The sequence below is a fragment of the Mirounga angustirostris genome, unplaced genomic scaffold (assembly GCF_029215605.1).
Source record: "Mirounga angustirostris isolate CCGP_5_RB_7025 unplaced genomic scaffold, mMirAng1.0.hap1 SCAF_10, whole genome shotgun sequence".
Taxonomy (NCBI): Eukaryota; Metazoa; Chordata; class Mammalia; order Carnivora; family Phocidae; genus Mirounga; species Mirounga angustirostris.
The window spans coordinates 549,462-563,476 of record NW_026991718.1 but is presented as its reverse complement, the minus strand read 5'-3'; the positions used below and the strand labels follow the sequence as shown (position 1 = coordinate 563,476).

General features: G+C 40.6%; 1 protein-coding gene across 4 annotated transcripts in view; it reads right to left on the bottom strand.

Annotated features, from left to right (window-relative positions):
- Positions 1–14,015, bottom strand: part of NBAS (NBAS subunit of NRZ tethering complex) — a 322,841-nt gene that overhangs the window by 20,740 nt on the left and 288,086 nt on the right. For all 4 annotated transcript variants that reach the window (XR_010405385.1, XM_045884116.3, XM_045884117.3 and 1 more), the window contains 2 exons: positions 13,666–13,861; positions 52–191 (listed from right to left, as the gene is read on the bottom strand). Coding sequence is in view for 3 of the 4 variants with exons in the window: in XM_045884116.3 (XP_045740072.2) it covers positions 52–191; positions 13,666–13,861 (336 nt within the window). In the remaining variant the exon portion in view is untranslated. The remainder of the gene's footprint in view (positions 1–51; positions 192–13,665; positions 13,862–14,015) is intronic.

The following is a 14,015-nucleotide window of genomic DNA, read 5'->3' as shown; positions in this document are numbered from 1 at the left end:
TTTAAAACTCAAGAGCAAACAAGAGAAATCTAATTTTATACTAACACTTACACAGAGTCATGTCTCATAGGTGGCCAAGCTTGCAAGAGCAGAACCAAGTGCTGAAATTCCACCTCCTGGCGACTGGATTCCAAGAGTTCCGTGAAGAGAGCGTGGCGGTTCTCTTCATTCTCAATGTCAGCTATGTCTACCTGGAAGTGGAAACACATACTCGACACTGGTGGCAAAGACTCCTTCACTGGTTTACAGAAGAAGTCAAATTTGATGACTTTGATTAAACACTCTTGAAAACGTTTACAATGTGTTGAGAGGTAGATTCAACACCACCACCCTCACCCACAAAATCTTCAAAAAGCTCTAAGCCTTACCCAATTTCAAACACTTCTGTTAAAATATTGTTTAGAACAAATTACAGGAAGGTTCTTAATGTTCTTTACAAAAATAAATTCAAACAAGTAGAGGACTGATTTATTAGTATTTAATATCATTATGTTAAAATACGGAATTATTGTATATGAAATTGTAATAGTTCATCATACTTAACGTTAGCCAAATTTTTTCTTTTAAATTATCCTAAATGCATTTCTACTTTTCATTTTAGCATCATTATTATTATTATTGCTAAGTCTTCATACTGTCTAGAAAATTTCTCTAATTTGAAATTAAAAATTTGACTAAAGTGTACTTGTCACAGGATTTTTGTTACATATCAAAATAAAGCATCCCATCTCCATTTCTACTGCAGAAGTAGTTCTGATCAAGTAAAGAACACAAATCTGTCCTCTCATTGTGTAACTGAATGATACGTCCTTTACATCGAGGCAGTCCTGAAACAAATCACATCTCCCAACATCTCTGTGGATGACAGTGTTTGCTATGTTAAGTTAGACAGCAGTTTTAAATATAAAAGTAAGTCAACAGCTGGTTTCCCTGTTCCCTAGCCTCTCTTAACACAGATTCTCTACATTTGGGTACCTAAGACTCAGATGATGACAGATACCTTCAAAGGATAACGAGAACGGATGGTTATCTAGACATTTGTTAAACTGTACAAATGCATGTTTCCAAAGCTTAAATTTAATTTAGTGGGCATTCGGGCTCTAATCCCAAGTAGCCACCTGAAAAAGTTATAGCATGAATTCTGAATTTCCACAACAGTTAATATGTACTATGAAATGACTGGTAATTATTAATGGCGAGTCCTGCTCACACGATGACCCAACAGATCCTTCAAAACCTGCCTGAAAGACCCACATCATTCTTCCATGGACTAATAACCCCAGAGCATTTTATAGTTTTTTTGTTTTGTTTTTTTTTTAAGATTTTATTTATTTTACAGAGAGAGACACAGTGAGAGAGGGAACACAAGTGGAGTGGGAGAGGGAGAAGCAGGCTTCCCGCTGAGCAGGGAGCCTGATGCGGGGCTCGATCCCAGGACCCCAGGATCAGGACCTGAGCTGAAGGCAGACGCTTAACGACTGAGCCACCCAGGCGCCCCACATTTTATAGTTTCTGAAATAATTTCAGAATCCAGGAAGAGTTCACCCTTACAACTGTTTTGGGTGGAGGACAGCACAGGTGTTATTACCTCCCTTTACAGATGAGGAAAACAGCCTTATCTGTCCTGGTAACGTGCAGAGCCGATATGTAACTATAATCAGATCAGGATGTTCTGAAACTAGAGGACTCAATAAGCTAGACAAGCTCTGAATTATTTAAATGGGTGGTCTAATTGGGAGTTTGGCAATATGTTCTTGCCTATTTATAAAGAAATGTTTAAAACAAAATCTCAAACTCAAGACATCCACCTGTTTTACCCGACCTCCACCTTCAACCCCTTCCAGGCTCAGGTGCCCTGCGTCCATCACGCACACTTCCACCTCGCGAACTTTGATCTGTTTTCTCTGCCTGGCATATTCTCTCTGCAGATATCTGTAGGGCTCATTCGCTTATTTCCTTCAAATTTCTCAAATGTCACCTCAGCAGAGAATGTGCTGTGTAACGGCCCACCTCAGGTTGCGTTCCCCTCCACCTTCTGTCTCTCTCACCTTGTTTTATTTTCCTTCTTAGCACGTACAAATATGTGACATATTACATATGTTTTTGCTTATTGCCTTTCTCCTTCCATAACAATGGAAGCTCCTTGAAAACAGAGACTTTCATTTGTTCACTGGTTTATCACTGCCCCTTAAAATAATGTCTGATAGACAGTAGATGCACAGTACTTATTGAGTGCTTGAATTGATGGACAAACAAATGAATAAATGAAGATATTCCATCATTTATAAAATATTTTAGCATAGAATGGTGATATTAAATATCCATGGAGTGGCCATAAATTTTTGGCTCTTTTGTTATTGGAGATAGATGTGAGGCTTAGAAGGAAGATGCCACTAGAAGGAAATCACTAAAAGAGACCCCAGCGGGGGGGGTGGGGGGGGGCTATTTATTGACATTATGTCTCAACCAGTAATGCCTTGTGGGTAGCTGTGTAATTTCAGTACAGCCCTGCTCTGAGTCTCATTTCCCTCATCTGATAAATGGGCTCCAAGAATCCTGTCTTCGAAATTCTGAGGAGGTGCCTGATGGTCAGCAGCAGGGAAAAAGGGGTTGGTAAATGGCTGCTCTTTTCTGAGTTAAAATCCAAGTTTTTACAGTTTATTTGAAGAAAACAACTGAATGGTAGGTCTGTAATATTGCGAGCAGCATCAATACTCCACTTGCTGTAGTTAACTCCTGCATAACGAATAACAAGTAGTTTCTCCTTTACATGGAATATAGAGTCTACACAGGTTACTCAACGCCTACCATGAAGTGGAATCGATTAGAAAAAAGTGATTCTTGTTTTCAGCATCCTTTGGATTTCTTTCTTTTCAAAAACTAACAGCTTGTCAATTTTTAGGACATGGAGTGTATCCTAGGGGAGAGAAAGATCTTTAAAAAAACTATCAATTAAACCTTTATATGCTTTTATATTAGTGTGCCAATAATAGTTTCCATTTTTAAAATGTGTAACACCTTCTTCATGTGTACACAGACTTTTTAAAAGTGTGTTTTTGTTGGGAAACATAAAATTCATTAACCATTTCAATTATTAGTAACTTACTTTTCAGAGCACTGACCTCATATTTAAAATAGAAATGTGAAAAATACAGCAATTTACACAATTACCCATTTTGGGTAGGCACACTTGTACATTCCCCCTCACATCATAAAGGGTTTCAAATGTTTAAGTTATTCAGCTCTTAAGAAAGCAGTTTTAAATTCTCTACCACTATAGCTGCAAAAGCCTTACCTTACATGGGAGAAGAAAACTGGGCCTGAAGATGGACTTGAGTAGGTGTTTTTTAACACTTGAGAAAGAATACGCTTTGCTGGTAATCATTATATACTTTGATATACAAGTGCTAATCTAGGATTTGTGTCTACATATTAAAATATCTAAATTTATCTAAATTCACCAAGATAATATAAGCTTATCCTGTTCTTCATATCCTATAAGGTTTTAAAAATAATTTCAGGTAACCAAAACTCAAAATGAATTTCTGCATGAAGAAAAATAAACATATGCAAAGGACTTCCAGCCTGAACAAAATGGCTCTGATCCTATTTTTCCCTACTCCTCCCTGCTAAGTACAACTATAAACTTTGGAAATAACGGAAGAGACAACCAACAAACTCCTAAAGGTGGGGGGAAAGAAAAAAAAAAGCTAACTAGCTTGGGACCCCAGGCCTGGAGGCACAACACATGCAGGGTCTGGTATCCCCTCATCCAATGCAAGGAGGATACTTAGACTCAGTATTTCCTGACTCCTGACCAAAAAATACAAGACAGTCCAGGTAAGGCCACTTCTTTTTTTTTTTTTTTTTAAAGATTTTATTTATTTATTGGAGAGAGAGAATGAGAGAGCATGAGAGGGGGAGGGTCAGAGGGAGAAGCAGACTCCCTGCCGAGCAGGGAGCCCGATGCGGGACTTGATCCCGGGACTCCAGGATCATGACCTGAGCCGAAGGTAGTCGCTTAACCAACTGAGCCACCCAGGCGCCCATAGGCAAGGCCATTTCTCATCAAGATGGTTCCAGAAGGAAGGGAGAAAGAAGGTAGAGTTTAAAGAGTGTTTTAAGAAATAACATTTTAAAGCTTCCCAAATTTGGTGGAAGATATTAATCTACACATTCAAGAAGCTGAGCTAACCCCAAACAGGGTAAACCCAAAGAAATCTACACCCAGACACATCATAATTAAACTCTTGAAAACTAAAGACAAAGAAAAAAGTCTTGAAAGAGGCCAGAAAGAGAACAATACATTCCCTACAGAGAGAACAACGATTTTAATAACAGGGCATTGCTTATCTGAAACCACAGAGGCCAGAAAAAAGTGGTAAAATATTTTTCAAGTGTTAAAAGAACTGTCAATTATAAATTCTATATACATTTGTAAAACTATCCTTTAGGATATAAAGGAGAAATGAAAACATTCTCAGGTAAGGAACTAAAAGAATCTGTCACAAACAGCCCTCGTCTTAAAGACTGGCTAAAGAAACTTCTTCAAACAGAAAAGACATGGGTTTTGGCCCAATATATTTTCATATCACAACTAGTAATGCTACTCATTCATGGCTACAAAAATTAATCTTGAGTTGAAGAAAATCACAATGTTATAAATCTGACAAATTATCTGCAAAAAAATTAAAGAGGGAAGTGTTGTTCTGAGTCAATAAAAGTGAAAGCAATGGGTCTCAGAGGCCTACAGAAGTTGCAGGAGCATCAGATCGATATTAATACCATGGCTTTTAAATTCCCTAAAATTATCTGAAAACAATGTGCAGACTGAACGTGAATGCAGACCTAGGAAAGAATCAGATTTTCTCTTTTCCAGAAAGTAGCACAGTTCTTATTAAAATATGTACTGCCAGGATCTAAATACGCTTCAAGGCAAGTGTGAGGAGTACAGAGAACTGAACTATGTGCCTAAACAGCTACAAGACAAAATGACCATAGAACATAGTTTAGCATCGAGGAAAAACAAACTGTAGGTGGCTAGCAAATGCTTCCACATACCTCACTAAGGAGACTGTAAAATAATGATAAAGGGCAATCTGATTAAATATGCAGCTTCCAAAATGATGCTGATAAAGTCATAGTAACATGGAAAGACACTATACTTTGCTGACATTACTGGACCTTTCTGAGGCTTAACTGCGTTTTCTGTAAGACAAAGATAATGCATATCATACGATAGTTGTGATTATTAAATAAGAGAATGTGAATAAGGTAACTAGCAAAGTGACTGGCAGATGGTAGGACATAATAAATGACACGTATTATTTATGTTACAGCTACATATAAAAAAAACAGAGAACTGGATGTGTGCTGTGATTTCTTCTAATAAGAATTAGCTCTATACATTGGGGAGGGTATGTGCTATGGTGAGTGCTGTGAATTGTGTAAGACTGATGAATCACAGACCTGTACCTCTGAAACAAATAATACATTATATGTTAAAAAAAAAAAAAAAAAAGAAAAAGACAGTAGGAAGGGAAAAATGAAAGGGGGGAAATTGGAGAGGGAGACGAACCATGAGAGATTATGGACTCTGAGAAATAAACTGAGGGTTCTAGAGGGGAGGGGGGTGGGAGGATGGGTTAGCCTGGTGATGGGTATTAAGGAGGGCACGTTCTGCATGGAGCACTGGGTGTTATGCACAAACAATGAATCATGGAACACTACATCAAAAACTAATGATGTAATGTATGGTGATTAACATAACATAAAAAAAAAAAGAATTAGCTCTATAGATTAGATAGGACAGAAAAAGAATACAGAGTAATGTGGCTGTGGAGGCGCCTGGGTGGCTCAGTCCTTAAGTGTCTGCCTTCAGGTCAGGTCCTGATCCCAGGGTCCTGGGATCGAGCCCTGCATCGGGCTCCCTGATCAGCAGGAAGCCTGCTTCTCCCTCTCCCACTCCCCCTGCTTGTGTTCCCTCTCTCACTGTGTCTCTCTCTGTCAAATAAATAAATAAATAAATAAATAAATAAATAAATAAATAAAATCTTTAAAAAAATAAATTAATTAAAAAAAGGTAATGTGGCTGTTTTAGGATAATGGAGTCATGGGTTAATGTGCATCTCTTGTTAAAAAGTCTCATTTATTTGTACAATACAGGATTTGGAATGGCTCCATTTGCATGCCTTCTAGAGATGAGTGAAAATAATCAGTCATTTCTCACGAGTTTTTCTTCTAAGTTTTGTTTGATTCTACCCTTTTCTCCAGGAGAAGAGAAAGTAATATATGCCTCTGTCTCCTTCCCAGTGAGCGGGGGTGGGGGGGTGAAAAGGTCTAATATTCTACAGGCACCCTACAATTAGTGACAATTCCACACAGACACCTCTAACTAAACATCATAGGATTTTAAAGGGCAAAATTCAAATGTGACTCAAACATAAAGATATCTCTTTCCCTTTCGTCTCTGGAAGCGATGTTTCTGTCCTCACTGAATTTGGTGACTTTAGCCCTTGCTGTAAGTCAATTTGTCAAGGAGCTGCAGCCTCCTTATCAGACAGAGAGTCGCTGTCCTTGAAAAAGTGGACCGAGTCACCTCTTCTCCGATGAAAACAGCTTTAACCTGAAATTTCTCTGGTGGCCGCTGAGCGTGAACATGGCTACCCTAAACTGAGGCTTCCTCCTGAAATCTGCATCTTCCCGGAGGCACCGACAATGTGGCTTATTTTACCTTCAGATATTCGTGAATATGAAATAGATATTAATGCACATAAACATACTTCATGAATAGGAAATAATTACCACCATGTAGAGGATTATCCTTGATGTAGTGATATTAATCACCATATTCCTACCTTCCATAGGAGTTGATGAGCTGTTACACTGCCTCTATGATTTATGCAATTTTGGGGGTAAATCTGAAATTCTTTCCAAACAAAAAGTTAAAAGAAAAAACAGAGAAGTCATCCCCAGCTACCTCATAGCCTCACCACTCTCCAACATCCAAATGCTGAGATGTTTCCTGCCTCTTCTCCTGTTGTCCTTCAACTTTTCTCTCTAATCCTTAGAAGGAACGAAGAGACAGCACTGCTATGGCAGAGGTTAGGAGCACGACGAGCGTGGCTGCTGAGGTTCTCATGCCTCTGGGGCGCGAGGCCCTGGATGTGATTCTCCCACTACAAACAGAGCCCAGGTGGGTCCTGAGCTGACCTGACCCCGGGAGGAGGGCCCTGGGATGGAGGAAGCAGTCCCACCCGGTGACATACACTAAACCCAAGTGTGCGTCCTAGGAAGAGGTCGCTGTGACCTAGGACATATATAAGGCTATGAAGAAAGTCTGCCCAGTGAAGGGGGTAAGCAGAGCCTCCCTATCTCACCACACAGCCCCCGCCCCCGCAAAAGTGTTTTTTAGATGTAAAACACAGCCCTGAACTTAAGTATCTTTCTCCACAAAACTAGTTTGTCCTCTGCTCTTTCCTACTGCCATTTTGTCCTTAGGCAACCTAGGTAAACATCAGAGGGACCCCAAACGTGTTTCTTGTCCCCCTATGTTTAAGCAGTCCCCCAGGCCCCTGGTGGTAACCCCTTCAGCTTTCTTTACCCTCCTCTATCTTCACAGCTGATACCAAGTTCAAGGCCAAATTCAGGCCACTTGACCACTGCCACTGACCGGCACCCCTCCAGCCCACTGTTCATGCAGAGGTCAGAGGGCTCCTCCTAAAAACATATCTGATCACGTTGCTTCTCGGGCATCCCTTTTCCATGGGGGCTTAGCACCGTCAAGGTGAAACCTGTGCAGGACCCTGGAAGTAGTCTGGCCGGCCTCTTTCCAATTTTATCTCTTGCTTTCACGCCATACATCCAGCTGTGCTGAACTCAGTTTAAGACTCGCCTCGTCGGAGCAGGCTTTCCTCACTGCCTCCACACGTGATGGCTACGTGCCCTCCCTTGAGCCGTATGCACTGTGCAGACATCTACTGTAGCATCTACAGTCTTCAGGAAATTTGCTTCTTTGCTTCTCTGTCTACAAGCTCCACTGGATCGGAGTCGCCAACCAACAGGACCCATTTACCTGGGCTGGAGTTAGAGATTTACATGCATTATCCCATTGTGAGAGAGTTAGTGACGTCTCCAAGGTTGAGGAGCCAACAAGCGGTAACACTGGGATCTGAATGCAGTTCTGCGTGAAGAACCCAAATGCTTTACTGCTAATTGCCTGGTCTCCTTGTATAGCACAGTGAATGGTGCATAATCTCTGCTTGAAGAATCTTCAATGAACAGTTCATACACAACAGTTAATTGGCATGGCATTTTTCAGAACGTTCTGATTGAGCGGCAGTGAACATACACAGGGCTCTGTATTGAGACAGTGAAAAATGCTAAGAGATGAAGCTTTCTGTTTTCTGAATCAAACTCCTCATTCTTCATGCCCAGTCACATTCAATCCAGGCAAAGTCACAGCAGAAAGAGAAGATAAGCAGAGCATGCTTTATGTAGTCCAATGCTACCCAAACGTTAGTGCTGAATATCTTTTCCTGGCAGATGGGAAGAAGTGTGGTATAGGGCCAAGAAAACAGGCTTTGAGACCAGACAGATCTGGGTTTGAACTCCAGTACTATCATTCATAAGCTGGGTGACCTTAATAGGTTATGTGACCTCTTAACCAGAGAATGGTAACGACTTAGCAAGGCTGTTCTAAAGGTTACATGTGGTAATGTGCACTTCATACACAATCCACAGTCCCCTCTTCCCCCGATGATACCTATGACAAGAGGGACTATCTTTAAAGGAAAAAAACCCTTATTCATAAAGAGGGGCCTTCCAAGGTTTCCAAATATTTGCAGACCCCAGTAACACAGATGCTCTCTCAACTTTAATATATTTTAGGAGAAAAGGCACACTGAAATCTGTTAGAACATTTCAGACCTCTTGCTTATGTCCGGACAAATATGCTTGTGACTCATTTGCTTCCATCTGAGAAGCAACTGGCTGGTCAGAAATCACTGTCAGCAAAGTACAGCAAATTAGTACAAAACAGTATCAATCTAAAAGCACCAGGCCACTCTGCAAGGAAACCTCTTCATTATTCCAAACAAATCATTTTTGCTTACGTATAAGGAGGAAGCAGCGTGGTCTAATCCTTCCCCACTCGTGGCAAGAACAGCAAATTGAAACTCAGGGGTCCTGGCCTTGCCATTTGAAAGGTGACCTTAGATAAGTTTTTTAAAAATTTAATATTCATTTAGTCAACAACTATTCACTGAGAGTGTCTGTAAGATCCCTGTTCTCATGTTATTTATATTCAGATGGAAGAAGAAAGACATCATATAACAGACAGACAGAAGGACAGGCAGGGAGAATTTAGCAGATAGTGATGGTTACAAGAAAATTAAAGAGGTTATGATATAGATTGTGACTAGAGACCTACTTTAGGATGCAGTCATTTTAGAAATGGTGACATTTAAGCTAAAATCAGAGGAGGTAACTTCTTCTTTCTGGACATCATGTCCTTTTCTATAAAATGTGACTATGGAACTGGCAGGCTTTCCAAAGTCTCCTCTGGTTCCAGGAAACGGTTTCCAGGGCTATTAAAGATATATTATATGTATGGGTAATTTACATGTGTGGGATATATGTGTGTAGGCACATATATTTTTAACGTGAAATATTATCCTATGCTTGATTAAGCAAATCATTTATGGCAGTGAGTCTTAGCTTTGAAGACATTTAAGGTAACAGTAAATTCTTTGTAAGAAACCAAATCTAGCTTTGCATACTGAACCGATCCTACTGTTCATTTTCTGAGCTCTGATAAAGAAGTGTGTATTTTGTTAATGTTTTGGCAAATGAAGCCATACTGGCCTCTGACCAGAAGAGTTAATATGTCCTTGCATGTTTCAAAGTAGGCAAAATGCAGGAATTTGTAATAAGATTAGAAGTTTTCTTAAACTGGGGCGCCTATGGCTCAGTCGGTTAAGAGTCCAACTTGATCTCAGCTCAGGTCTTGATCCCAGGGTCATGAGTTCAAGCCCTCCTGCACTGGACTCCATGCTGGGCATGGAGCCTACTTAAAAATAATAATAAGTTTTCTTTAACTAATTTTTTCTGGTGATCACTTAGAACCACAAATCCAGACAGATTGAAATTTAAAGGGAGCAACTCTAAGCCACATGTCCCTTTTTATACAAAAACAGAAAAAACTATAAGGTCAAGGGGTATGGAATTTTTTGAGGAAACATCAGTATTTTGGCCCATATTTTTCATGCACCAGTTAACTAGAAAATTACAAAACCTGAAAAACTCAGATAAATTGTACCAAGGGAATGAACACCATACATTCATCCCTTCACACACCCAAAAACTTTCTCTCCCTCCCTTCTCCCCTGTCCTTCACGCCAGGGCACTTTTGTGGAATGGGAAGGAAGGCCTCTCAGGCAGTTGAAAAATGAGGGCCTCTGAATTTTTAATTCTGTTAACTAATCATTAGAAAACTAGAAATTGCTGTCTCTCTGAGAACCAGTGAGGTAGCAGGCTCCACAGACCCTGTTTAATTTTGCAGGAGCTGGCTGGCTTCCCAGCAACACATTGATTTGTGGGGCCACTACTCTGGGCACCTGGAGGATAATTAAATATTAAGTCCCTCTTTGATGTATGCAAAGTCTGCCTAAGAGGATTACCAGCCACAGCAAAGGTAGCAGTCCTACATTTTCTGGTAATTGAACATTGCAATATCATTATCTATTCTTATCTTTGCTCAGTAAGAGCCTGCCTCTACCCTTAATACTACCTTTGAGAATAAAGAAAGGTACAAGGAACAGAGAAGATGTGAGCCCTTGCAGTCAACATTCTGGGGTCTTCTAGGTGTCTCGGGTAGAGAGATGAGGAAGAGTTTAGCGTGTGTGGCAGAAATGACAGCAAACCATGCTCTACCTCCTCCAGTTCAAGGTTCCACTTGGCACACCAAGTAGACAAGGCTCAGTTTCAGAATCCTCTCTAAGGCAATAAAGCAACAGAGGAGGGAGGGCGGCCAAGCCCTATGCTTACAAAGGATTTGTCCACCAGGCCCTGATCTTTCTACTGCTCTATTGAAAGGTAAAAACAATAATGGAGATGACCTCCAACGTAAACTCTGGGCACAGTTCTGTAACATTCTAAAAGTTGCTGCTGTTTCCACTGTGAAGCTACAAGTTTTCTGCATTCATTTTCCATGTAGCGAACAGTTATCTATAGTTATAGGCAGAGTTTCCTGACCAAATTCACTTGCCCTCCAAAACAGATTTGAATCGCAATGCCAGGCTGACACAGAATACTTCATTTTTATGGGAGGAGGAGGAGAAACTCACTGACTTCATTTATTTGGGAAAGAAAACTATAGATGAACAGCATAATTAAGCCATGAGGGTAGTTTCTGTATTTCTGCTACCAAATACTTGAAGAAACTCAGCTCATTAGCTTCCAAGAACAGGGAAACTGCTCTTCTACCAGGACAAAGGAAAAGGAGGAGAACATGAAAAGAGTAAGGGGGCACAAAGTGAATTTTACTTGAGTCAGAAATGCTGGGAGAGATGTTTTCTAAGAGCCTGAAAATGCAGTGACATGAGGTTCTACACACAGACAGCGAAGGAGAGAAGCCAGACCATGCTCAGTGAAATAGTCCAGTCAGTTCAGAAAAGTGTACATGGAAAAGGAATCTTAACAAAGGCTAAGGTCCCTTAGATCCTGTTTTTGGAAAAAGCGTCGCTATAAAGAAATTAAAATCTCAGAAATCACTGGAATCCTATAAATGTTGGAACTTGTTCTTTGGTTAACTGGAAAGTGAAGGAAAGCTTAAGAGAAGAAACAGTGGTTATACTCATGCTATTTCTGAAGCATTTTGCCCCAAATAACAAATTGTCTGTTCTACTGTTTCAACATGACAGAAAAGATGGATGTTTTCCCCTTTCCCTGGTCTCCATATTGTTTTGAAATATTGTTGGTATAGAGACTGGACATAACATGAAGCGAGGCTCCGACCAGAGAAACCAGCCCTATGGCCCCACCCGGCTCCAGCCATCAAGGAAGAGGAAACTGAGCAAGGTTGAGAACTTGGAAACTGGAGGTTCTGTCAGAAAAGCACCTAAGAGCAGGAGCATTCATTTGTTTCAGAATGAGTCACAATCCAAGATCCCATGTGGCAAACATAACATAACCTAATTCTGAGCTTACCTCGGAGATGCTACATGAACCCTCCTGTCGCTAAAACCAGCATAACTCTAACGTCGACTATGCCAGAGACCTGGAATATACTTCATCGTCTATTGCATTTGTGTTCACAGACTTCTCTTTAAAAAGACTGTTAGTGATCTCTTAATGTAATTCAAGGCAAAATGTTGAAACTAAGTATGTCGGTAAGGTCAAGGGGCTTCAGAAAGAGCATTATTCAGATACCAGTGACTTTTATAATATAATCCATTTCAGCAATTTGGCAAGATTAGAGGATCTCTGATAAGTTCATCTTTTCTGCATCTCAAATTCTCTAACTCAAAAGAATAGATAATAGTATTTACCTCTTTCTCTCATATAGGGAAATAAGAATATATAAGATAATAATTATGAAGATGTTCTGAGACTCAAGATATTGTTAATATCTGATTCACTGTTAAAAAAAAGAAATTCATTCTTCTTTCAATGTAGTAATAAGGACATAAATATTAATTACAAAACAAAGCTTCAAAATTAGAAGGTAAATTGAGTCGCAGTCAGACTTCCAGGAAACTCTTGCAGAATAGATTACGTGGGAAGTTTTATTTTATTGGCATATAGTCTACCCTGCAGGCTAACGCACTTGACTGAGATAACTGATCCTTACATCCATGTCTTTTAGGATGCATCAATTTACAGTTTGAGCCAAACTTCAATGACCACCGAATTTCTTTGATTTGGGAATCAGCATTCCCATTTACTCAATCAACAAGTATCCGAGCTCAGAGTATGTGCACAGCATATTTAGGGGAATTCAAAAGACAATAATACATCCTCCAGGGCTTCTGAGTTTCCACAGTAGTGGGGAGACAAGACTTTAATAGTAATGATGATGATAATAACAATAATAATACATATACACAATTAAAGCTCAAATGTGAGGAATTCAAAGTTAAGTCTGAAATGGTCAGGGAAGGTTGCAGAGAAATGATGGACTGAGTGAGTCTTGAACGATTGGATGGAGAAACTGAGATCTTGTGTGTGTGCTACATTACCAATCTAGGTACGGAAGAGAGACGAGGTACCTGCCTGCTTGGGCAGAGTATGAAAAGAATGAATTAGCTGAACGGCACACTGCGTTTCCATTTCCATCCGCCTTTCTCCAGGGACAGGGAGAGCTGCGATAATTAACTGATACTGTGAAGAATCCTGACTATAGCCTCCAAAGAGAAAAATGATCCACACATGTGAGGTGAAAGAGACATCACCTCCAGTGCATATGCATTTTCAAACAGATGGAAAAACCCAAACCAACTCTGCTGTACATATTTAACTCCTAAACGGCTGGATTGAGGAACATAGTGGAAAGTTGGCATCACCGAGCTGATTATTCCCTGGAGCGTCACTGAAAGTAATCAAGAAACAAGCTCCAATGATTCTGAACAGGGACAATGTTCAATAGCCAGATGGATGCTCCCTTACCTGTCTCTGGGGCCAAGTGGCTTTGAGAATGGCTTCCGTTCTAAAGAACACAAGGAGCTTGCCATCCTCCTCCGTCAGGTTAAAGGACTGTCCCCAAATCTGCAGCACCTGAATGCGGGGTCTCACGGGTTGGGTGTCATCAGCACAGAAGGGCCGCAGCCACTCCAGCAGGTCCTCGGCGGAAACCAGGTCTTCTCTGAAGGGCAAAATCAAGGGTTAGATAGAAACTCTGAAGTCAGGGCGCCTGGGTGGCTCGGTCATTAAGCGTCTGCTTCGGCTCGGGTCGTGATCCCAAAGTCCTGGGATCGAGCCCCACATCGGGCTCCCTGCTCGGCAGGAAGCCTGCTTCT